The sequence below is a fragment of the Pristiophorus japonicus genome, chromosome 21 (assembly GCF_044704955.1).
Source record: "Pristiophorus japonicus isolate sPriJap1 chromosome 21, sPriJap1.hap1, whole genome shotgun sequence".
Lineage (NCBI taxonomy): Eukaryota > Metazoa > Chordata > Chondrichthyes > Pristiophoridae > Pristiophorus > Pristiophorus japonicus.
In genome coordinates, this window is record NC_091997.1 from 72,083,515 (window position 1) to 72,109,349 (window position 25,835).

Genomic DNA, 25,835 nt, shown 5'->3' on the forward strand with positions numbered 1-25,835 from the left:
AGAGCGTTGGAATGGTTGAGTCTGGGGGTGAATTCTCCAGTTTTTAATTTTGTGGACCTGGAGTGTTGGATTGGTTTGATTTTGGTGCTTTTGCCTCATGACAACCCAAAACCACCATCGTCAACTTGAGACTAATGCTGATTAATGGAAGCTCAGATTCAAACTTCATACATGGTACATGACCATCAAGGCTTCGTATACATACCCATGTGACTCCAGTGGAAAATTAAAATATATATATTATATATATATATATCTATAATATATATATGAGAGTTAGGTCGCAGATCAGCCATGATCTCATTGAATGGCAGAATGGCTCGAGGGGCTGAATGGCCTCCTCCTGCTCATATGCTCTTATGTAAACCTTGGACACCCCTGCACTACAGTCCCTCAAAAAGGGACTGGCTGAGTTTCTGAGGGAGGGGCACTCTGGGTGTATCAGAGGAAGAAATGAGGGAAGGAACAGAGGAAGGGAGCAAGGAATGATGGAAGCAAGAAAGGATGGGAAGAAGGAATTAAAGGAGATTGCAACTTTATATTTTTTTAATTATTTGTTCAAGGGATGTAGGCGTCACTGGCAACGCCACATTTATTGCCCGTCCCTAATTGCCCCTCAAGAAGGTGGTGGTGAGCCGCCTTCTTGAACCGCTGCAGTCCGTGTGGTGAAGGTGCTCCCACAGTGCTGTTAGGGAGGGAGTTCCAGGATTTTGACCCAGCGACGATGAAGGAACGGTTGATATATTTCCAAGTCGGGATGGTGTGTGACTCGGAGGGGAACTTGGAGGTGATGGTGTTCCCATGCGCCTGCTGCCCTTGTCCTTCTAGGTGGTAGAGGTTGCGGGTTTGGGAGGTGCTGCCAAAGAAGCCTTGGCTCACTGCAGCCACGGAGCGCCGGTGGTGGAGGGAGTGAATGTTGAAGCGCCTTTTACATCCTCAGGATGTTCAATAGTACCTTGGCTAAATTTGCCCAGTGATGTGTCACAGCAGTGACTGAAATGTCAAATTCTATTCGTATTACGTAGAATTTGGGAATTTGTAATAGGCCCATTGGTTTACGGCAACAAGACCAATGCTGTTTTACATAGAATTGCAGGGTTTTCATTGGTATATTGGGAGTACTGTTCCACAATTACAACCTTTTTTTTTTCACGAAACCCAAAATATTTGTAGTCCCTGGTTAACGGTGGCTGCCTGAACCATGTTTGTTCAGTTTGCTGAGTCGAGAACCATTGAGCTTTTCCTCAAAATTGTACTTTTTTTGCCTCCCTGGAAGGGGGCTTACTTGAGGGACAAACATTGTCCACAACACCAGGGAGAGCTCCCCTACTCTTGTTCGAAATAGTGCCGTAGGATCTTTTACGTCCACATGAGAGAGCAGACGGGACCTCGGTTTAACGTCTCGTCTGAAAGACGGCACCTCCGACAGTGCGGGGCTCCCTCAGCACTGCACTGGGAGTGTCAGCCTGGATCAAAGCTCCTGAAGTGGGGCTTTAACCCACAATCTTCTCAGTCAGAGGCAAGAGTGCTACCTCCGAGCCCCGGCAGATACCAAGTTCCAACATTGTGCCGGCACCCATAATTTTGGACATGCACGCTGAATTCAACTATCGGCCATTAATACTTGCAAAGCTAAGGGGGTGAGTTGATCAATCAGTACTGAGTGTAATGTATGCAGCCGTGAGTATGCTCACAGGTTTGTGGACCTGTTGATGGTATGGCCAAGGTGGCCATGAACAGGTCCAGGTGGAGGGCGGTGGAGGGGTTCGTTCAGCCCGACTGACTGCCTCTCTTCCACGGTTATGTTTGCGCCAGGGTGTCCCTGGAGATGGAGCACGCGGTGTCCACTGGTACGCTCGCCGCCTTCCGCGAGAGGTGGGCGCTGCAGGGACTTGGAGAGCATCATCACCCCCGGCAACCAAATTTTAATTTGATTTAAGTTTCGTTAAAGTGTAAATTGGTAATTTGTGGGTTATAGTGCCTTTGCCAAAAGGGGGTACTTGATTTTACGTTCTTACCAAAATAGTTGTAGAGCTGTTGAGTTGGGAGTGGTGTTCACAAGGCTCAATAAAACCTCAGCCAGCTGGGTTCGGGGGATCCACGATGAGGCAGATGATTGTGAGCCTGGTAGATGAATTGATAATGTGTCGCGTGATTGTTAAACCTTTTGTTAATAAACCAACCAGTTCTTAATAGCAATGTGTTGCTATGAATTCTTAAGCAAAGAACCCATGAAGCAAATACATTACAGTGAGCACGAGGACAGTTCTGGTCTGTGCACTGGGAAGTGGCCTGCCAATGACCGAGCTTGTCTTGCGTTGGCCCATCAACAGCCAGCGCGAACCTCCAGAGGCAAGATGGTGAACAGGTCACGCAGGAGATTCCCCAGTGAAGGCACTCTGCCGGAGCAGACTATACCACCCAAACACGCCCACCAGCTCCTTCTTCAGAGGGGCCGATTATAATTGCGCAGGAATGCTCTGGCGTGAGCACTTCCCCTCAGCAGAAATGTCTTTGCATGAAGGACTTCCTTCACAATGTTTGGTTAGCCATTTCCTGCACAGTATCTAATGATACGGATATCTGATTCTTCTGCTTAATACATTTCTTTTATTATATTGGGGGGTGGTGTTGCATTTTTGCAAACTTTGAACGCTTCACATGAAGTAGCATGCAAGAAGATCCGAGTCTTTATTGATCAGCAACACGGTCTCTGCTTCAGCCTTAATCCAAATTCCACCTTAGGTAGTCTGTTACAATCTAATAAAGGGGGCAGATGTTGCATCAGAGGAAAAGTTAAACACATTTTAAGTACAATTTGGATAAGATTGCAACTCCCTTCATCTGTCACTCTGAAAGGCCTAGCGATGAAGGCTTCGGAGTTTCACGTGCACCTAATCCCAAGCCTGGGCAATTCTGGTGATGGTTCTTCACAAACTGAAGGTTGCTTTAATATTGTTCTGGAAGTGCCGCGGGCAGTGGCCACATCAACGCAAACCCTCCGCGTTACCAAGGAAACCGTCTTCCCCGCCCACCCCCGGGGGCAGCTTGATAAGCGGCGGACACGTCGAGAAGCACGAGTGTATCTATCACCTCCCTGGACCAATGTCACGGCATAACTAAAGAGCACCAATTTCCACCTCCATAACATTGCCCGTCTCCGCCCCTTGCCTCAGCTCATCGGCTGCCGCAGCCCTCATCCACGTCTTTGTTGCCTCTAGACTGGACTCTTCCTGGCTGGCCTTCCACATTCTACCCTACGTGAACTAGAGATGATCCAAAACTCTTAACTCGCACCAAGTCCCGCTCACCCATCACCCCCTGTGCTCGCTGGTCTACATTGGCTTCCGGTTAAGCAACGCCTCGATTTCAAAATTCTCATCCTTGTTTTCAAATCCCTCCATGGCCCTCGCCCCCTCCCGATCTCTGTAATCTCCTCCAGCCCCACAAACCTCCCCCAACCCCCGCGATGTCTACGCTCCTCTAATTCGGCCCTCTTGAGCATCCCTGATTATAATCACTCAACCATCGGTAGCTGTGCCTTCTGTTGCTTGGAGCCCAAGCTCTGGAACTCCCTCCCTAAACCTCTCTCCCTCTCTACCTCTCTTTCCTCCTTCAAGACGCTCCTTAAAACCTACCTCTTTGACCAAGCTTTTGGTCACCTGTGCTAATTTCTACTTACGCGGCTCGGGGTCCAATTTTTTAACAATCTCATAATACTCCTGTGAAAGGCCTTGGGACGTTTCACTACCTTATAGGCGCCATGTAAATACAAGTTTACAAGTTGTTGTTGTTGTTGTCATGTCAAGTCAAAATTCCATGCACAGGAGCTGGCCAAAAGTGTCACTGCCAACCCGGGCAAATGCATCCCCTTTGTCGCAAGCTCCAATAGAGCTAGTCACTATAAGTTCAGGACAGCAATGTTCTAAAACTGCTCTCCCAAAACCCAGCCAGTAAACTCTTTAATCGGTTTCAAAGGCTGATTGATGGCTTCAATGTGCTGGCACATTGGCACAAAGAATCATCGAATGATAACAACCTGCATTTATATAGCACCTTTAACGTAGTGAAACGTCCCAAGGAGCTTCACAGGAGTGTTATGAGATAACAATTTGATACCGAGCTGCATAAGGAGAAATTAGCGCAGGTGACCAAAAGCTTGGTCGAAGAGGTAGGTTTTAAGGAGCGTCTTGAAGGAGGAAAGAGGTGTAGAGAGGCGGAGAGGTTTAGGCAGGGAGTTCCAGAGCTTGGGGCCCAGGCAATAGAAGGCACGGCCGCAGATGGTTGAGCGATTATAATCAGGGATGCTCAAGAGGGCAGAATTAGAGGAATGCAGACATCTCTGTGGGAGGGGTGGGGAGGTTGTGGGGCTGGAGGAGATTACAGGGATAGGGAGGGGCGAGGCCATGGAGGGATTTGAAAATAAGGATGAGACTTTTGAAATCGAGGCGTTGCTTAACCGGGAGCCAATGTAGGTCAGCGAGCACAGGGGGGGTGATGGGTGATCGGGACTCGGTGCGAGTTAGGACACGGGCAGCCAAGTTTTGGATCACCTCTAGTTTACGTCAGGTAGAATGTGGGAGGCCAGCCAGGAGTGCGTTGGAGTAGTCAAGTCTAGACGTAACAAGGAAATGGATGAGGGCTTCAGCAGCAGAGGTGCTGAGGCAAAGGCGGAGATGGGGGCGATGATACAGGAGGTGGAAATAGACGGTTTTAGTTATGCTGCAGATATGTGATCGTAAGCTCATTTGGCCCATTGTGCCTGCTCTTTGAAAGAGCGTCTAATCAGTCCCACTCCTCCTGCTCTTTCCCTGTAGCTCTGCAAATGTTTCCTTTCCAAGTATTTAATGGATTCCCTTTTGAAAGTTATTACTGAATGTGCTTCCATCGCCCTGTCAGGCAGCGCGTTCCAGATCACAACAACTGAACTCAAGCCACTGAAATTCCACTCGTTTTACTTTGCAGGGGAAGCCCATGATGCTGCACACATTATCCTGAGCTCTCGAATCATTCTTCCTGGCTAACTGTTAAGGCGATTTCCCAAATGTACCGTTGAGCAGCCGGTGAAGCAGGCCGGCATTAGCAGGCTAAGTGTTCCAGTCCCCGGGGATCACAGAGCTTCCCGTGGCATGCCGCCGCTCACTGAACCTCATACACAGGCATACCGCACACAGAAAAGATAGGGAATCTTTCCCGTAGAACAGAGGCGTTCAGGATTTTAATCCGGGACACAAAAGGTGCATACCATAGTAGCTCAAGGAGCCTCGAGTCTCGTCGCCGAGAGCATGCAGAAATCAAGCGCAGGCAAGCGGAAGGAGCGTGCGGCAAACCAGTCCCACCCGCCCCCTCCCTCAACGACTATCTGTCCCCCATGTGACAGGGACTGTGGTTCTCATATTGGACTGTTCAGTCACCCAAGGACTCATTTTAAGAGTGGAAGCAAGTCTTCCTCGATTCCGATAAGGGTTACGGGGAGCGGGCGGGCAAGTGGAGCTGAGTCCACGGCCAGATCAGCCATGATCTTATTGAATGGCGGAGCAGGCTCGAGGGGCTAGATGGCCTACTCCTGTTCCTAATTCTTATGTTCTTATGTTCTTATGACTGCCGATGATGATAATAATGATGAGTAGCTCAAGGAGTAAACACACACACACATCCAAAATATGTTTACATAGCATTTATAGCACAGAAACAGGCCATTCAGCCCAACACTGGGATTAGGCTGGATGGCACTGTTTCACCCGACACAGACACGATGAGTTGAATGGCCTCCTTCTGTGCCGCAAATTTCTCTGATTCTTCGAACTGGTCTACGCCAGTGTTTATGCTCCACACGAGTCTCCTCCCCCCCCTTCTTCATCTAGCCCCCCCATCAACACATCCTTCTATTCCTTTCTCCCTCTTGTACCTATCCAGCTTCCCCTTAAATGCATCGATACTATTCGCTTCAACCACTCCCTGTGGCAGCGAGTTCCACATTCTTACCACTCTCTGGGTAAAGAAGTTTCTTCTGAATTCCCAATTGGATTTCTTGGTGACTATCTTATATTGATGGCCTCTAGCTATGCTCTTCCCCACAAGTGGAAACACTCTCTCTGTATCCGCTCCATCAAAACCTTTCATCATTTTAAAGACCTCAATTAGGTCACCCCTCAGCCTTCTCCTTTCAAGAGAAAAGAGACCCAGCCTGTTCATCCTTTCCTGATATATATACCCTCGCATTTCTGGTATCATCCTTGTAAATCTTCTCCGCACCCTCTCCAGTGCCTCCATGTCCAGCGGCGAGAGATTGTAGAGGGACATGATCGGGCCCAGGAGAGGCGCAAGTTCGGGGCCCAGAAGAGACGAGGGCCCACATATTATAAATCCATGTAGAATTCAAAATGATCAACTGCTGTTGAATGCTGTTTGGAAAAGTTCCCATTTTTAAGAAAGCTACTCAGGTGCAGAAGAAATGATTCACTTGCATCGAATTTAAAGGTATCTTCTTTCTCTGATCTCTAAAGAAAGGTATTTGCTGACGAATTACCTGCCCACACTGCGATATGTGCGCGCACTAGGTCCGTGCAGCAGAGCAGGTCTCCAGTCGTCCTGGTTAACCCTTGCCACTGGACCAAGACCTAGCTCTGTCAAGCCCCGTGTGGTGGCTGGTGTGCAACGGTCACCCCACGTTAAAAAAATCCACACACAGGCATCAGGATGTAGTTCAGGACCTGGAATATTAGGTCCTTCATTGAAACACCTGTGAACTCATCCCTTTTAGGCGAGGAAGCAAGTCATCCTTGTTCGAGGGACTGCCTATGATGATGATATCTGTTGTATAATCTGGCGACCAGAAAGGGACGCAGTACTCCAAGTGTGGTTGAGCCACGGTTCAATACAAGTCATTCATTGTACGCGAGGCACTTGCCAGATGTTTAAGGATGTGACAAGGCACAAGATCAGTTGTGTGTACGGAGCTGATCTCCCTTGGCATTGCTCGTGATGGGTTACACTTGCTCCAGAACAATAGGCCCTTTTAACTACCAACTGTGATGGGGAAAGTGTGACAAATATATAACATAGAAACATAGAAAAACATAGGTGCAGGAGTAGGCCATTCGGCCCTTCGAGCCTGCACCGCCATTCAATGAGTTCATGGCTGAACATGCAACTTCAGTACCCCATTCCTGCTTTCTCGCCATACCCCATAACGTGCACGTCCTGTTCGAGAGTTTTAATACATATAATTATAAACATAAAAATAATTAAAACTTGTATTTATATTGCGCTTTAAACATTGTAAAAAAAAAAAATTCCAATGTGTTTCACAGGGGTGTAATCAGACAAATATTTACACCAAGCCACATAAGGAGATATTAGGACATACGATCAAAAGCTCGGTTGAAGAGGGAGGTTTAAAGGAGCGTCTTAAAAAGAGAGGTGCAGAGAGGTGGAGAGGTTTAGGGAGGGAATTGAAGAGCTTGGGGCCCCGGCAGCTGAAGGCACAGCCGCCAATGTTGGGACGATGAAAATTGGGGTGCTCAAGAGGCCAGAATTTGAGGAGCTCAGATATCGTGGGGGGGAGTCATGGGGCTGAAGGAGATTACAGAGATAGGGAGGGAGCGGGGACCATGGAAGGATTTGAACACACGGATGAGAATTTTATGTTTGAGGCATTGCTCAATCAGCAGCCAATGGAGGTCGGTGAAGGCAAGAGTGATGGGCGAACGGGACTGGGTGTTAATAGAAGGTGGGCAGCAGAGAATTGGATGAGCTCAAGTTGTTAGAGGGAGGTCAGCCAGGAACGCGTTGAAACGGTCGAGTCTGGATGCACCAAGTGAGGATTCCAGCAGCACAAGTCACAGCCCCAAAAATGCTTCACAACACAAATGGGTAGGTCAGCATATAAAGAGTTAAATTTTGCACCGAGGGCCAACATTAGGAATTATCCGCTTGCATCAGTCCTTCCTGTGGATGCAGTTTACATTCACTCTCACTCTCTTGGGTCCCTCTATGGCCCCATGGGCCTTTCATTCCATACGCTCATTTCCTTGTGCAACTCATTTTCTATTGTTCTGTTTAGTGTCATCAGCGAAACTGTGTATCGCATCCCCATTTGCACGCCCAATGTGGTCACATGCTCTCCAACCCAGCGGCCGTTGCTATGGGACATCAATCTAGAAGCTGTTGCTCTCATCACTACCTCAGCACTATTCTGCGGAGAGCTGAAAATGTACCGTTCGGTTAAGCGATGAAGAAACGGCCAAAATCAAACAGTGGACCTTTATCTGGTGCTAGCTGACCTACCCCTGGCATTGATCATGACGAGTTTACACAGGAAGGTAGGGACAGAAGTGGGCCATTCAGCCCCTCGAGCCTGTTCTGCCATGGAACTGGATCCTGGCTGATCTGTACCGCAACTTCATTTGCTCGCCCCTGCTCCATATCCTTTGATATCCTCACCCAACAAAAATCTTGCGATCTCGTTCTTTTGACCATTTCAATGGACCTCTAACGTATGCACTGTGAGCATGCTCACAGGTTTGCGGAGCTGTTGAGTTGGGAGTGGCTTAGCCAATCACGTGATGTTCACAAGACTCAATAAAACCCCGGCCAGTTGGGTTCAGGGGGATCCACGATGAGGCAGGTGGTTGTGGGCCTGGTGGATGAACTGGTAGTGTGTCGTGTGATTGTTAAACCTTTGCTAATAAACCCTCATCATAGGCAGTCCCTCGGAATCGAGGAAGACTTGCTTCCACTCTTAAAGTGAGTCCTTCGGTGGCTGAACAGTCCAATACGGAAACCACAGTCTCTGTCACAGGTGGGACAGATAGTTATTGAGGGAAAGGGTGGGTGGGACAGGTTTGCCGCACGCTCCTTCCGCTGCCTGCGCTTGGTTTCCGCATGCTCTCGCCGATGAGACTCGAGGTGCTCAGCGCCCTCCCGGCTGCTCTTCCTCCACTTAGGGCGGTCTTTGGCCAGGGACTCCCAGGTGTCGGTGGGGATGTTGCACTTTATCAGGGAGGCTTTGAGGGTGTTCCTGTAACGTTTCCTCTGCCCACCTTTGGCTCGTTTGCCGTGAAGGAGTTCCGAGTAGTGCGCTTGCTTTGGGAGTCTCGTGTCTGGCGTGCGGACAATATGGCCCGCCCAGCGGAGCTGATCGAGTGTGGTCAGTGCTTCGATGCTGGGGATGTTGGCCTGGTCGAGGACGCTAACGTTGGTGCGTCTGTCCTCCCAGGGGATTTGTAGGATCTTGCTAATAAACCAACAGATCCTTAATGGCAACGTGTTGCTATGAATTCCTTAGCAAAGAATACATTTCAACTACCCAAGCATTGTGGGGGTTCGAATTCCAGATTTCCCCTAACCTTTTGTGTGAACAAGTGCTTCGTGATTTCACTCCTAGCGATAATTTTAAGATGATACCCACCCCTTTCTTTTGGAGCCCCCCCACCGGAGTAAATAGTTCCTGTGTGTCTAGCCTGGGCAGGGTTTGGTGGTGAATGGATGAAGCACGGATGGATATCGATGGGGTTGGATGGTTAGTGGAGTACTGAGGGGCTGGGATCAGAGGAGAGCAGCAGAGGGCTTCAGAGTGGGGTACAATAGTTCTCAAAAGTAAAACCAGTGGACTTTGAATGAAATCGGGGCTTACCTGTTTAATAGTGCCGGGGATGTGAGGGCCTGCCACACCAGCTGTTCGGAGAGAGTTTTTTTCCCCCGACTCTGATTGGTCATTTGTCATCCAATCAGAAGGCTGTATCTAGGGAGAAAAAAAATGTTGGTCGTCCAATCAGAAAATCTGGATGCAACACTTCGGACGCGACATTCACAGGATTCCGCAGGATATACGGCACAGAAACAGGCCATTCGGCCCAACCAGTCCATGCCGGCGATTATGCTCCACTTGAGCCTCCTCCCGTCTTTCCTCATCTAAATCTTTCAGCATAACCCTCTATTCCCTTCTCCCCCATATTCTTGTCTAACCTCCCCTTAAATGCATCGATACTATTCGCCTCAACCCCTCCCTGTGGCAGTGAGTTCCACATTCTCACCACTCTCTGGGTAAAGAAGTTTCTTCTGAATTCCCGATTGGATTTCTTGGTGACTATCTTATATTGATGGCCTCTAGTTATGCTCTTCCTCACAAAAGTGGAAACATTCTCTCTGTATCCGCTCTATCAAAACCTTTCATAATTTTAAAGACCTCTATTAGGTCACCCCCTCAGCCTTCTTTCTTCCCCCCAAGAGAGAAGAGACCCAGCCTGTTCATCCTTTCCTGATGTGTATACCCTCGCATTTCTGGTCTGATTCTTGAAAATCTTCTCTGGCCCCTCTCCAGTGCCTCCATATCCTTTTTATGACATGGGGAGCAGAAATTGTACGCAGTGCTCCAAGTGTGGTCTAAACCAGGTTCGAGAAACCTTTACTCACACAGAGGAAGCTCAGCAGCTGGAATGAGCTGCCAGGAACAACAGTCAAGGCCGGGTCACCAGCCCCATTTCAGAAACAGCTGGATGTTGTAACGGGGAGGTGGTCATGCAGGTATTCTGGGAGGGTGGGACTGAATGAGTTAAACAGCCTTCTTCACCTAAACCTCTGATGGTCTTGTAATCAATTTTTGTTTTAATTTGCAAAAACTTTACGCTTCAGGCATACGAAAACGCTCAGGGGCCGAAGTTGTCGGTGAGTAAAAGCCGCGAGTGCCTGAAATCGGCGGCCACGGGCTGGTCAGCTCGCTGCCCGGTCGGCGCGGAGGGGGCGGCCATTTTGCAAACTGCCCTCGTGGAGTTTCCCGGCGGAGAACGTCTCCAGTCCGCCCGTGCCGCCACTCCCCACCCCTGTCGACCCCTCACCGACCCCATTTCCGCCCCGCGCGGTAAATTGCCCGGCGTGAGCGGATCGGCTGCCGGTCGGTGCCCCCGACAGCTCTCCCCAGCGAGACCCTTCTGGTGGCTGGGTGGCGCGTCCGCCCTTAAAAAAAGGGATTATTTTAATTAAATGATTATGTAAATTATTTTAATTGTCGGCCGACTGCCAGGTCGGCTCGACAATGGGGGGGGGGGGGCACCACTTCGGCTGGGCACCAACGGGCAGCCCAGCACCCACCCCCCACCCCCGGACTTAAAAATCAGTCGGTGCGTCCCGTTTTGGGCGGAGGGAAATTTCAGCTCCCCCAGTGTCACCACCATCGTATTTGCCTCCCCTTTAGTCCTACCCGACGTAAACTGGAGGTGATCCAAACCTCGGCAGCCCGTGTCCTAACTCGCACCGATTCCCGCTCACCCATCACCCCCTGTGCTCGCTGCCCCGTGTCCTAACTCGCACCGATTCCCGCTCACCCATCACCCCCTGTGCTCGCTGCCCCGTGTCCTAACTCGCACCCAGTCCCGCTCACCCATCACCCCCTGTGCTCACTGCCCCGTGTCCTAACTCGCACCGAGTCCCACTCACCCATCACCCCCTGTGTTCGCTGCCCCGTGTCCTAACTCGCACCGAGTCCCGCTCACCCATCACCCCCTGTGCTCGCTGCCCCGTGTCCTAACTCGCACCGAGTCCCGCTCACCCATCACCCCCTGTGCTCGCTGCCCCGTGTCCTAACTCGCACCGAGTCCCGCTCACCCATCACCCCCTGTGCTCGCTGCCCCGTGTCCTAACCCGCACCGAGTCCCGCTCACCCATCACCCACTGTGCTCGCTGCCCCGTGTCCTAACTCGCACCCAGTCCCGCTCACCCATCACCCACTGTGCTCTCTGCCCCGTGTCCTAACTCGCACCGATTCCCGCTCACCCATCACCCCCTGTGCTCGCTGCCCCGTGTCCTAACTCGCACCCAGTCCCACTCACCCATCACCCACTGTGCTCGCTGCCCCGTGTCCTAACTCGCACCCAGTCCCGCTCACCCATCACCCCCTGTGCTCGCTGCCCCGTGTCCTAACTCGCACCCAGTCCCACTCACCCATCACCCACTGTGCTCGCTGCCCCGTGTCCTAACTCGCACCCAGTCCCGCTCACCCATCACCCCCTGTGCTCGCTGCCCCGTGTCCTAACTCGCACCGAGCCCCGCTCACCCATCACCCCCTGTGCTCGCTGCCCCGTGTCCTAACTCGCACCCAGTCCCACTCACCCATCACCCCCTGTGCTCGCTGCCCCGTGTCCTAACTCGCACCCAGTCCCGCTCACCCATCACCCCCTGTGCTCGCTGCCCCGTGTCCTAACCCGCACCGAGTCCCGCTCACCCATCACCCACTGTGCTCGCTGCCCCGTGTCCTAACTCGCACCCAGTCCCGCTCACCCATCACCCACTGTGCTCTCTGCCCCGTGTCCTAACTCGCACCGATTCCCGCTCACCCATCACCCCCTGTGCTCGCTGACCGACATTGGCTCCTGGTTAAGCAACACCTCAATTTCAAAATTCTCATCTTTGTTTTCAAATCCTTCCATGGCCTTGCCCCTCCCTAACTCTGTAATCTCCTCCAGCCCCACAACCCCACCCGAAATGTCTGCGCTCCTCTAATTCTGCTCTCACTCTCTCGAGCATCCCTGATTATAATCACTCAACCATTGGCGGCCGTGCCTTTAGCTGCCAAGGCCTGAAGCTCTGGAATTCCCTTCCTAAACCTCTCTACCTCTCTCCTTCCTCCTTTAAAACACTCCTTAAAGCCTACCACTTTGACTTAAACTTTTGGTCATTTGCCCATATTTCTCCTTATGTGGCTCGGTGTCAAATTGATAACATTGCTGTGAATCACCTTGGGACATTTTACTACGTTAAAGGCGCTAGATACATGCAAGTTGTTCCTACATTAAAAACAGTGACTACACTCCAAAAATTGGCTGAAATGCGCTTTGAGATGTTCCGGTGGTCATGAAAGGCGCTATATAAATCCACGTCTTCCTTTCTTTAAGCAAACGTCACGCATGTATAGATTTCTTTCATTAGCTTGTCGCACTATCTCCTGAAGTAAATGCACTGCTCAATGTAGGCTGGAGCCAGCCCTACCAAGAAGGTCAAAGTTTAACGCCCTGGTCTAGATCCTCATCCAATTCAACTGTTCCGGATCCTGGAATTCAATTGCCGCCTAGTGCCCTGTGAATTTAAACCCATTACTTCGAGGGAAGTGCATTAATAAGCATGACTTCACCCAGGCTCCATCAGGAATGCCCTTCAGGTTTCTTACACATCTGTTAAGAGTTGGCTACTGTTAATTGCCTTTTAGCCTACGGCCTTGATATCTCATTTTAGGTTAACTGCTTCAAGCAATTATGTTTTTTTTCCCACATTACAGTAATTAAATAAATGTAGTCTCCCCCCGCCCCCACCTCAGTGAAAAGCCACTGGGAGAGGTCATGCAAATAAACAGGGGCTGGCTGAAATACCGCTAAGTTAAATCTCACCACGGGCAGGGAGCCCTGATCTGATATTTCGCAACAAAACCAGTCACATTGAAATGTAGTCAATCCTGACGTTTTTTTAAAAATCATTCAGCAAGGGGACTTAGCGTTGAAAGTAAAGAAGCAATCTCACTTTTTTAAGATCTCCACTGCGATATAGGTGGAGAGCAGGTAGAGTGTAAGACCAAACATTCTCCTGAGGGACCTCTGTGTAATGTCCCTGGGAGGGAGGGGTGGGGAGTGAGGGGGGGGGTGGGGGTGTACCTTTAATGCCAACACATTGCATAGCATTACATAGACAGGCCATGTCTGGGTTTATGCTCCACACGAGCCTCCTCTCACCCTGCTTCGTCTAATCCGATCAGCATAACATAGAAACATAGAAAATAGGTGCAGGAGTAGGCCATTCGGCCCATCGAGCCTGCACCACCATTCAATATGATCATGGCTGATCATGCAACTTCAGTACCCCACTCCTGCTTTCTCTCCGTACCCACTTGAACCCTTTAGGCGCAAGGGCCACATCTAACTCCCTTTTGAATATATCTAACGAACTGGCCCCAACAACTTTCTGTGGTAGAGAATTCCACAGGTTCACAATTCTCTGAGTGAAGAAGTTTCTCCTCATCTCGGTCCTAAATGGCTTACCCCTTATCCTTAGACTGTGACCCCTGGTTCTGGACTTCCCCCAACATCGGGAACATTCTGTCCCTTTCTCCCTCGTGTGTTTATCTCGCATCCCCTCAAAAACGTCTTCAGCAATGAGGTGACAAGACAGACACTATAAATTGGGGAAATCGGATCTTTTACTCCCGGCTGTGTGTGCTCACTGGGGGCACGGTAGCGCAGTGGGTATGTTACTGAACCAGTAATCCAGAGGTCTGGACTAATGATCCAGAGACCAGAGTTCAAATCCCACCGCAACAGCTGGGGAATTTAGGTCCAACGAATTAAATAAAAATATGGAATTAAAAAGCTAGCGTCAGTAATGGTGACCATGAAACGACCGGATTGTCGTAAAAACCCACCTGGTTCACTAATGGCCCTTTAGGGAAGGAAATCTGCCGCGCTTACCCGGTCTGGCCTATTTGTGACTCCAGACCCACAAGCAATGCAGTTGACTCTTAGCTGCCCTCTGAAATGGCCCAGCGTTGCACCAAACCGCTACGACAAAGTCAGCACTGTGGGAGAACCTTCACCAGCAACAACAACTTGCATTTATAGAGCGCCTTTAACGTAGTGAAAGGTCCCAAGGCTCTTCCACAGGAGTATTAAGCGATTAAAAATTTGACACAAAAGGACTGCAGCGGTTCAAGGCGGCGGCTCACCACCACCTTCTCAAGGGATGGGCAATAAATGCTGGCCTTGCCAGCGACACCCACATCCCGTGAACGAATAAATTAACCGGTTTTGTCTGCTGAAGTGCTTGAGCAAAGCATCATGATTATTAATGCTACAGCTTGGCAGAATGGAACCTTACAGCAGCAAAATATTTAACATTACATTGCGGGGTAGCTGTTAAAGTAATCGGAGCATCCATTTCTCGTAGCCTCTCGTCCTTGGAGGAACTTGTCCAGTTGACCAGCTCATTAGGTCCGACATGCAAGGACAGCTTCTCAATAAAATGGGATTGTCACATTCTCCTGAAGGCTCAGGGAATGTCGAGTTCCGGCATCCAGGATCGTTAATCAATCGACTTAGTCCGAAACCGAACCCAGTGGGCAAAAGTCACAGTAACCCTGAAACCACTCCTGCACACAATGGTCCCCGTAACACAAGCCCCTTTCAGTGTCACAGAAACTGCAGCTTGAAGAATATGCCACTAAACGAGCTTTGTATTCCAGGGCTATTTCAGGTAGAAGCGACTCTGTGATCTGCTGGAGTGCCTCGTGCCGTGAACTCGAGCCAAGTCTGCATTGTGGGGGCAGCAAGAACTTGCATTTCTATAGCGCCCTTTACCGTAGTATAAACGACGCCAAGGTGCAACATCATCAGCCACAATTTGACCCCGAGCCGCATCAGACGATATTAGGGCAGGTGACCAAAAGCTTGGTCAAAGAGGGAGGTTTCAAGGAGTGTCTTGAGGTAGAGAGGCAGAGAGGTTTAGGGAGGGAATTCCAGAGCTCGGGGCCCCGGCAGCTGAAGGCACGACCCCCCCAGCGATTAAAATCGGGGATGCTCAAAAACCCAGAGTTGGAGGAGCGCAGAAATCTCGGAGGGTTGCAGGAAGTTACAGACATAGGGAGAGGGGACAAGGGCGTAGATTTGAATACAAGGATGGCAATGTTAAATTTGGGGAGAGTCAATGTGGGTCAGCGAGCACAGGGAGTGATGGGTGAACGGGACTTGATCTGAGCTAGGATACGGGGCCAGCAGAGTTTTTGATTAGCTCCACGTTTATGAGGGTGGAAGATGAGAGGCCCACTGGGAGAGCGTTGGAATATTCGAGTCTGGAGGCAATTTTCTCCTGTTGGAATTTTTATCGACCTGGAAGTTTGGAAATGCTTGTTTTGAAGAGGTTGCGGCAATAGTGAGGGAGAGAGGTCGTGGAGGGATTTGACCACAAGGATCAGGACATTACATTAGGGGAAGATTACACAGCACCGATTGTAATGTATTTGCTTCATGGATTCTTCACTTAAGAATTCATAGCAACACATTGCTATTAAGAACTAGTTGGTTTATTAACAAAGGCTTAACAATCACACTACACATTACCAGTTCATCCACCAGGCTCACAACTGCATACCTCACCGTGGATGCAATGCCTCGATTTCAAAATTCTCATCCTTGTTTACAAATCCATCCATGGCCCTCGCCCCTCCCTATCTCCAATCTCTTTCAGCCTCACAACCCCTCGAGATGTCTGCGCTCCTCAAATTCAGCCCTCTTGAACATCCCTGATTATAATCCCTCAACCATTGGTGGCCGTGCCTTCTGTTGCCTGGGCCCCAAGCTCTGGAACTCCCTCCCTAAACCTCTCCGCCTTTCTTTCCTCCTTTAAGACACTCGTTAAAACCTACCTCTTTAAACAAGCTTTTGATCATCTGTCTTAATTTCTTCTTGTGTGGCTCAGTGTCAAATGTATCTGTTTTATCTTATAACACCGCTGTGAAACACCTTGGGACGTTTTACTACGTTAAAGGCGCTCTATAAATACAAGTTGTTGTTGTTGTTGTGGATGACCTAGACCCAACTGGCTGGGGTTTTATTGAGTCTTGTGAACATCACGTGACTGGCTAAGCCACTCACAATGCAACAGCTCTACAACTATTTTTGTAGAAAACAAATAATCAAGTGCCCCCTGATTAAGGGGGGGTGGGGGGTGGGGGCACACACTCCAAAAGCCTTTCAAGTGCCCCCTTGTTTTTTTTTTGGGAGGGGCCACTAAAGACACAAATTATACAAGTGCCCCCTGGCTAAAAGGTGGGGTGGGGGCACTAAAACTGACACAATAAACAAATTACATTTTGGACATTAAGTCAAATTAAAATTCTGTTGCCGGGGGTGATGATGCACTCCAGTCCCTCCGACGCCCACCTCTCGCGGAAGGCCGCGAGCGTACCGGTGGACACCGCGTGCTCCATCTCCAAGGACACCCTGGCTCGGATGTAACCGCGGAAGAGAGGCAGGCAGTTGGGCTGAATGACCCCTCGACCGGCCGCTGCTTGGACCAGCTGATGGCCCCCTTGGCCAGGCCCAGGAGCAGTCTTACGAGGAGGCCCTCGGACCTACCCACTCCCCTCCGCACAGGGTGCCCAAAGATTAGGAGTGTGGGACTGAAGTGCAACCAGAAATTGAGGAGCAGCCCCTTCAAATATTGGAAGAGGGGCTGCAACCTCGTGCATTCCGTAAAAACATGGAACACGGACTCTTCCAGACCGCAGAAATTGCAGGCGGCCTGGGAGTCCGTGAAGCGACTTAAAAACCGATTGCACGGGACTGCTCCGTGCACCACCCTCCAGGCCAAGTCCCCGATAAATAGTGGGAGGACTCCCGCGTAGAGCGCACTCCATCGGGGACCCCCGCCTCCTCCGGACAACAGCTCTACAAACCCCTCAGCATCCTCACAGGTGCATACTTTACACCAACAGCAATGCATAGACGACACATCCACGGCCGTTTGAAAGTCACAAACGTTTCAAGGACACCCTCAAAGCCTCCCTGATAAAGTGCAACATCCCCACCAGCACCTGGGAGTCCCTGGCCAAAGACCGCCCTCAGTGGAGGAAGTGCATCCGGGAGGGCGCTGAGCACCTCGAGTCTCACCGCCGAGAGCATGCAGAAATCAAACGCAGGCAGCAGAAAGAACGTGCGGCAAACCAGACTCCTCACCCACCCTTTACTCCAACCACTGTCTGTCCCACCTGCGACAGAGACTGTAATTCCCGTATTGGACTGTACAGTCACCTGAGAACTCACTTTTAGAGTGGAAGCAAGTCTTCCTCGATTCAGAGGGACTGCCTATGATGATGATGATCGCAGTGCAGCAACGTACCTGAAACACCTACCAAAATCACAGAGGATCAGTAGCCCCACAATGAAAAAGAAACAAAGAGAGAAGGAAATGGAGAGCAGCCCTTCAAATATAGCGGTGTCACTCAAAGATAAATGAGGAAGAAAATTAGCGTTGATTAAATTATCGTATTTTTGTTACTAACTTAAAATTAGTACCAAGTTTCTTAAATTTACATTGCATTACTTAAAAGTAAAGCATGTTAAATTGGTGATACAGAGACAAAAGTTAAATCATGTCCCAGGCTACAACACTATCTGGTCGTGCGCAGCTTGAGGAGCAGATAGAATTAGACGAATGGATGGCGCTAACCGGGCGCAAACAACCGGGCCGGGCGGCGCCAACGACTCCCGCTAAATTTGGTGCGCGGCGGTAACCAGTAGCGACCCGCTGCACCGGCGATGGCGATATCATCACCGTGCGCAGCGCCCTGCTTCCGCCCCGGAGCAAAGACTTCGGCGTCAACCCTTGAAACTGCGGCGGCTTCGAGGGGTGCGTACCGAGGGGTAGGTCGCTCGCGGGGCAAAATTTAAAGGGGCGGTGGCTCTTTAAAAAAAAAAAATGGCCGCAGCGTGGATTGCGGAGTGCGTGCCGCGATCTCACAGACCCGGCACTCTGCTTGTGCGCCCGACTGATACCACAGCGCCCCCCCCCCCCCCGCTGGTGCAGGTTATGGCCCCGCAGAGTCGGCAGCCTGACCCTCCCCTTTAATGAAGGTGGGGAGAGGGGGGCCCTTTATACGCGGCAGTGCTGCGCCCCCCCTCGGATTCCATTCACCCCGCTCGCGCCCCACTCAGCGAGTGCAGCGTATTATTTGGCGCTCCACTTGTTCCCGGGGGCGGTAACCCGAATTTAGGTTGCGGGATGGAATTCCCCCGCCGCTTCTTCGCATTTATATAGCGCCTGTCACCACTCAGGGCGTCTCAAAGCGCTTTACGGCCAATGAAGTAATTTTGGAATGTCGTCACTGTTGTAACGTGGGGAAACGCGGCGGCCAAATTGCGCACAGCAAGCTCCCACAAACAGCAATGTGATGCTGACCAGATAACCTGTTGTCGCGGTTGATTGAGGGATAAATATTGGCCCAGAACACCGGGGCGAACGCTTCAAAATAGTGCTGTGGGATCTTTTATGTCCACCTGAGAGGGAAGGCAGGGCCTCGGTTTAATGTCTCATCCAACAGTGCAGCACTCCCTCAGTACTCATCATCACCATCATAGGCGGTCCCTCGAACGAGGATGACTTGCTTCCACGAGTTCACAGATGTTTCAATGATGGACTCGATGTTCCAGTCCATCATTGAAACCAGGGTGGAAGATGCCTGTGGGTGGATTTTTTTAACATGGGGTGGCCGTTGCACACCAGCCGCCACACGGGCTTGACAGAGCTAGGTCTTGGTCCAGTGGCAAGGGTTGAACCAAAACGACTGGAGACCAGCTCTGCTGCACGGACCTAGTGCGCGCACATATCGCACAGTGTGGGCTGGGCCCGTGCTGCCCCTGGGCCCTCGCCTCTCCTGGGCCCCGACCTGTGCGAGGACACCACCGCAGGGTCGGGGCTATAAATCGAGCTGGAGCGCCGGGAACTGGAACATCGTGACGGAGGTGCGGCGAATGAGGGGACGGGGCCCTCAGTACTGCACTGGGAGTGTCAGCCTGGATTATGGGCTCAAATCTCCGAGGTGGGGACTTGAACCCACGACCTTGTGACTCAGAGGTGAGGGTGCTACCCACTGAGCTGAGGCTGATACTCCGGCCTAAGTTAGAAGATCATAAAACGTTAAAACACACAGAAACTCATGTAGCACCTTTAACGTAGAAAAACAATTTGCTTCATAGTAGTGTAACCGGATGAAAACTTTTAAAAGGACAGGGCGGTGGAATGATGGAGGATTTAGGGAGGAAATCCCAGGGCGCGACAGAGGAAACAGCCACTAATGATGGGGCACAGGGAAGTGGGAGGATTGCACAAACGGTCAGAGTCAGAGGAATGGGGCGGTCAGAGGGGACGGGGGTTGGAGGGTTGGGGGTGTTTACGGAGAGAAAGAGGGGTTTCGCCATGAACCAATTTCAACGCAAGGACGAGAATTTGAAGTTGGAAATGTTGGCGGACCAGGATCCAATGTAGATCGGCCAGAACTATTGGTGATATTAGTATTTGCTCAAATAATGTGTGAAATATAGGACGTTCTGGTTAACTCCTCGGTTAAAATAGTGGCCAGAGGGATGTCACAAGTCCCACCCATTAATATTGCCAATCATAACATCTAGGCTTAAAAGCCAAGGTCCAGGGTTAAGGATAAAACTAATATTTAAATAATTTCTAGCAGGAAAATTACACGGCAAAACAGCGCTGTTATCCCATTGGCCGAGTGAGTCCTATCCCCTGCTCTGTGGGAAGAGTATTGTTTACCTAATGAATTGTTATCTCTCTCCTCCTGTGAGACTGAGAGCGAGAGCAAGATTTAGAGTGAGAGCGAGAGCGCGAGACAGCGAGCGAGTGAAAGTGCGACAGCGGGAGCGAGTGTAAGAGCGACAGCGGGAGCGATCGCGAGAGTGAGTGACCGACAGTGAGAGTGAGCGAGAGTGACAGTTAGAGTGACAGCTAGCAAGAGTGACAATGAGAGAGAGAGAGAGAGAGAGAGAGAGAAAGTAACAGCGACTGCGAGCGAGACTGAGTGACAGCAAGCCTGTGCGAGTCTGGCGAGGGCAGGCTAAGGGTTGGCTTTGAACCCCTCACTGTCGAATCGACTGCCGACACCATCTCGGCTCACGCACGGAGTGACCACTGGGCGAGGGGGCAGGCTGCAGCTTTGTGAAATCAGACCTGAGCAGCAGCCCGTGCATTGGGAGAGAAGGCAGAATGTTGAAACAAAGGACAAAAACGCTCAAAAATATTTCCGTGTGTTCCCGACCGTCTGAACACCATATTTGGGGCAGGCAGCACTTGAACCACTAATACCACCGAATCTTTAAAGGTGGGTCTGTATCGGCGAATGGGAAGACGCTGGCCTAAGATTATTGAAGACATCTTGTGCTGTAAACCTTCTCCTCTGCAGGGCTTTCCCCGATCACCCCCCTCCCGCCCTGCTCAGTTCTTGGCTGCGACTTTAATAGTGGCTCCTTGCTGTTAAACAGGTCAGAGACTGTAAAAAAAAACCATCGAAAGCCGAGAGGCCGAAGATCAGTGATGCGAAACAGGCGGTGACCCCGAAAGGTCAGGCAGTGAATCAGGCAGGAAGGCCCGGCATTCCAGGCCAGCGACTCAGCTACACACCTCTGACTGGAAATGGCACCGGTGCTAGGCATCCAGTTGGAGAGAGGATGGCAAGCTAACAACGCCAGCTGCCTCTGACCCCTTGCTGGCTGGCACCACTGGGCAACGCAAGAACATAAGAAATAGGAGCAGGAGTAGGCCATACGGCCCCTCGAGCCTGCTCCGCTATTTAATACGATCATGGCTGACCCGATCATGGACTCAGCTCCACTTCCCCGCCCGCTCCCCATAACCCCTTACCGGTTAAGAAACTGTCTATTTCTGTCTTAAAATTATTCCAGCTTCCACAGCTCTCCGAGGCAGCGAATTCCACAGATTTACAACCCTCGGAGAAGAAATTTCTCCTCATCTCTGTTTTAAATGGACGGCCCCTTATTCTAAGATCATGCCCTCTAGTTCTAGTCTCCCCCATCAGTGGAAACATCCTCTCTGCATCCACCCCGTCAAGCCCCTTCATAAGCTTATACGTTTCGATAAGATCACCTGAATTTCAATGAGTAGAGGCCCAACCTACTCAACCTTTCCTCATAAGTCAACCCCCTCATCCCCGGAATCAACCTAGTGAACCTTCTCTGAACTGCCTCCAAAGCAAGTATGTCCTTTCGTAAATATGGAAACCAAAACTGCACGCAGTATTCCAGGTGTGGCCTCACCAATACCCTGTATAACTGTAGCAAGACTTCCCTGCTTTTATACTCCATCCCCTTTGCAATAAAGGCCAAGAGACCATTGGCCTTTCTGATCACTTGCTGTACCTGCATACTAACCTTTTGTGTTTCATGCACAAGTACCCCCAGGTCCCGCTGTATTGCGGCACTTTGCAATCTTTCTCCATTTAAATAATAACTTGCTCTTTGATTTTTTTTCTGCCAAAGTCCAAGCAGTGCTGCACCTTGAAGAGACAGTCCCAGCTGCCCCTTGCTGCCCCCCGCGACTTCACCTCAAATGAGAAGGAAAAAATTGCATTTATATAGCACCTCTCACGACCACCGGACGTCTCAAAGTGCTTTACAGCCAGCCAGCGAAGGACTTTTCTGGAGTGTCGTCACTGTTGTAAACGCAGCAATCACTGGGCATGGCCGAGCCAGTGGAGATCACCTCCCGGTATATTCCCCGTCTATTACAGTGTTCGGGCCCAGCCCACACTGCGCTATGTGTGCACACTAGGCCCGTGTAGCAGAGCTGGTCTCCAGTCGTCTTGGTTAACCCTTGCCACTGGACCAAGGCCTAGCTCTGTCAAGCCCCGTGTGGTGGCTGGTGTGCAACGGCCACCACACGTTAAAAAAATCCACGCACAGGCATCTTCCACCCTTCAGGATGTAGTTCGGGATCTAGAATATTAGGTCCTTCATTGAAACACCTGTGAACTCATCCCTTTTTGGCGTGGAAGCAAGTCATCCTTGATGCGAGGGAGCGCCTATGATGATGATGATGTTGATTACAGTGTCCAGTTCTGGTCTCCTTACCTGGGCAGACATTTCTCCAATTGAATATTGGGAAGGCCGAAGCCATTGTTTTCAGTCCCCACCAGAAACTCTGTTCCCTAGCCACTGACTCCCTCCCTCTCCCCAACTTCCGTCTGAGGCTGAACCAGACTGTTCGCAACCCTGGTCTCGTATTTGACCCTGAAATGAACTTCCAACCAAAAATCCGCCACATAACTTAGACCCCCTATTTCCACCTCCATAACATCGCCCGTCTCTGCCCCTGCCTCAGCTCATCCGCTGTTGAAGCCCTCATCCATGCCTTTGTTACCTCTAGACTCGACTATCCAACGCACTTCCTGGCTGGCCTCCCAAATTCTACCCTACGTAAACTAGAGGTGTTCCAAAACTCGGCTGGCTGTGTCCTAACTCGCACCAAGTCCCGCTCACCCATCACCCCCTCTGTGCTCGCTGACCTACATTGGCTTCCGGTTAAGCAACATCTCGATTTCAAAATTCTTATCCTTGTTTTCAAATCCCTCCATGGCCTTCGCCCCTCCCTATCTCTGTAATCTCCTACAGCCCCACAATCCCCCCGAGATGTCTGCGCTCCTCTAATTCTGCCCTCTTGAGCATCCCTGGTTATAATTGCTCAACCATCGGTGGCCGTGCCTCCTGTTGCCTGGGCCCCAAGCTCTGGAACTCCCTGCCTAAACCTCTCCACCTCTCTACCTCTCTTTCCTCATTCAAGATGCTCCATGGTTGTGGTCACCCATGCTAATTTCTACTTTTGCAGCTCAGTGTCAATTTTGTTAATCTCATAACACTCCTGTGAAGCACCTTGGGACGTTTCACTACATCAAAGGTGCTATATAAATACAGGTTATTGTTATTGAATGCACAAAGGTTCACGAGACTGGTTCGTGGGATGGAGTGATTGTCTATGAAGAGAGATTGGAGTAGACTGGGCCTATAATCTCTAGAATTTGGAAGAATGAGAGGGGATCTAATTGAAACATAGAAAATTCTTGGGGACTTGACAGGGTAGATTCAGAGAGATGTTTCCCCCAGGCTGGGGAGTCTAGAACCAGGGGTCACACAGTCTCAGAATAAGGGGTCGGCCATTTAGGACTGAGATGAGGAGAAATTTCTTCACTCAGAGGGTGGTGAATCTTTGGAATTCTCTACCCCAGAGGGCTGTGGAGGCTCAGTCTCTGAGTATATTCAAGACCGAGATCGATAGATTTTTGGGAACAGAGAGAATTAAGGGATATAGGGATAGTGCGGGAAGATGGAGTTGAGGTAGAAGATCAGCCATGATCTTATTGAATGGCGGAGCAGGCTCGAGGGGCCAAATGGCCTACTCCTGTTCCTATCTTATGTTCTACTCCCAGCTGATTGCAGCTGGGGCAGCAGTGTGGGGCCTACATTAGGCCTCAGTGCCCCAGATTTAGAGTGGAAATCAGCCTTGGTCCACGGCCAGACCTGGCTGTGATACATTTTTGCAGTTGAATCATCATCATCATCATAGGCAGTCCCTCGAAATCGAGGAAGACTTGCTATCACTCCTGAAGTGAGTTCTCAGGTGACTGTACAGTCCAATAGGGGAATTACAGTCTCTGTCACAGGTGGGACAGACAGTGGTTGAGGGTAAGGGAGGGTGGGACAGGTTTGCCGCACGCTCTTTCCGCTGCCTGCTTTTGCTTTCTGCATGCTCTCGGCGATGAGACTCAAGGTGCTCAGCGCCCTCCCGGATGCACTTCCTCCACTTAGGGCGGTCTTTGGCCAGGGACTCCCTGGTGTCGGTGGGGATGTTGCACTTTATCAGGGAGGCTTTGAGGGTGTCCTTGTAACGTTTCCTCTGTCCACCTGGGGCTCGCTTGCCGTGTAGGAGTTCAGAGTAGAGCGCTTGCTTTGAGGGTCTCATGTCGGGCATGCAGACAATGTGGCCCGCCCAGCGGAGCTGGTCGAGTGTGGTCAGTGCTTCGATGCTGGGGATGTTGGCCTGGGCGAGAACACTGACGTTGGTGCGTCTGTCCTCCCAGTGGATTTGCAGGATCTTGCAGAGAGCTCGCTGGTGATATTTGTCCAGCGATTTGAGCTGTCTGGCGCAGTTGAATCGCTGACATTCGTTGACGAGGTTCACGTGTTAAACAGTGTTCATTTGGACAACATCTGGAGGGCTCTGGCAGGGCGTCCAACAGAGTTTAAATGGAAAAAAAAACACTTGTGCGGAAATATGAATGGGGCACGCAGCCCTTTAAAGGGACTTCGCACCCCACACCCCCCCCGAAAAAAAAATTGGAGGGAACATTGGTAGGTACTCTTGGCAAGGGTATCCCAGCACGGAGTCAATGCTTTCAGGAGGGGAGGGGAGGGAGCAGAGAGGCTAGAAGAGAAAGGAAGACTTGCATTTATTTAGCGCCTTCCACAACCTCTGGACGTTCCAAAGCGCTTCACAGCCAATGAAGTACTTTTTGAAGTGTAGTCAGTGTTCTAACGTGGGAAACGCGGCAACCAATTTGCGCACAGCAAGCTCCCACAAACAGCAACGTGACAAATGACCAGATAATCTATTCTTTTTTTAATAAATGATATTGGTTAAGGGGTAAATATTGGCCCAGGACACCGGGGAGAATTCCCCTGCCATTATTCGAAACAGTGCCGGGAGAGCAGACTGGGGCCTCGGTTTTTACGCCTCATCAGAAAGACGGCACCTCCGGCAGTGCGGCACTCCCTCAGTACTCCACTCCACTCCAAAATAAAAGTCAATGGCTTTTGAACAAATCAGCTCCCGTGCCACTGTGCAACCCTGATTGCAGCACAGAGAGCCTGCGTGAGGTTTGCTTGCGTGCTCCACACACTGACTGTTTGCAGTCAAGAGCTCCACCTTGCGCACCAGTCCCAGTTGAGCGGCAAATTCCTTCGCCGGCCAGCTGAAGATTGCTGATCAAGGTCACACACCCCGCAGGACTGCCGCAGCGATACAGTTCAGCAGAGGAAGAAAGGGGCAAGCAAGTCCAGGTACGTTTGGCATTACTCACGGGGTGGAATTTGGAATGAGCCAACAAGATAAAAAAAAACAGTGCGAGAGACAGGGCTGAAATTCTCAGTCACGAGATCCAGAGGATTTGCCAGCAGTGCAGTTGGAATTTCAAATTTTCCAGCTCAAGTTCGACTGAAGGTTCAGTGGCTAAGTTTGTAAACAAAGCTGAACAGGGTATTTCAACAGCCTCAAAGAAA

The 25,835-nt window shown here is 50.6% G+C and overlaps 1 protein-coding gene across 1 annotated transcript in view; it reads right to left on the bottom strand.

Annotated features, from left to right (window-relative positions):
- Nucleotides 1-25,835, bottom strand: part of LOC139233713 (AT-rich interactive domain-containing protein 3B-like) — a 248,438-nt gene that overhangs the window by 157,989 nt on the left and 64,614 nt on the right. The window contains exon 2 of the mRNA XM_070864126.1: nt 9,638-9,745. Within this exon, the coding sequence (XP_070720227.1) occupies nt 9,638-9,745 (108 nt within the window). The remainder of the gene's footprint in view (nt 1-9,637; nt 9,746-25,835) is intronic.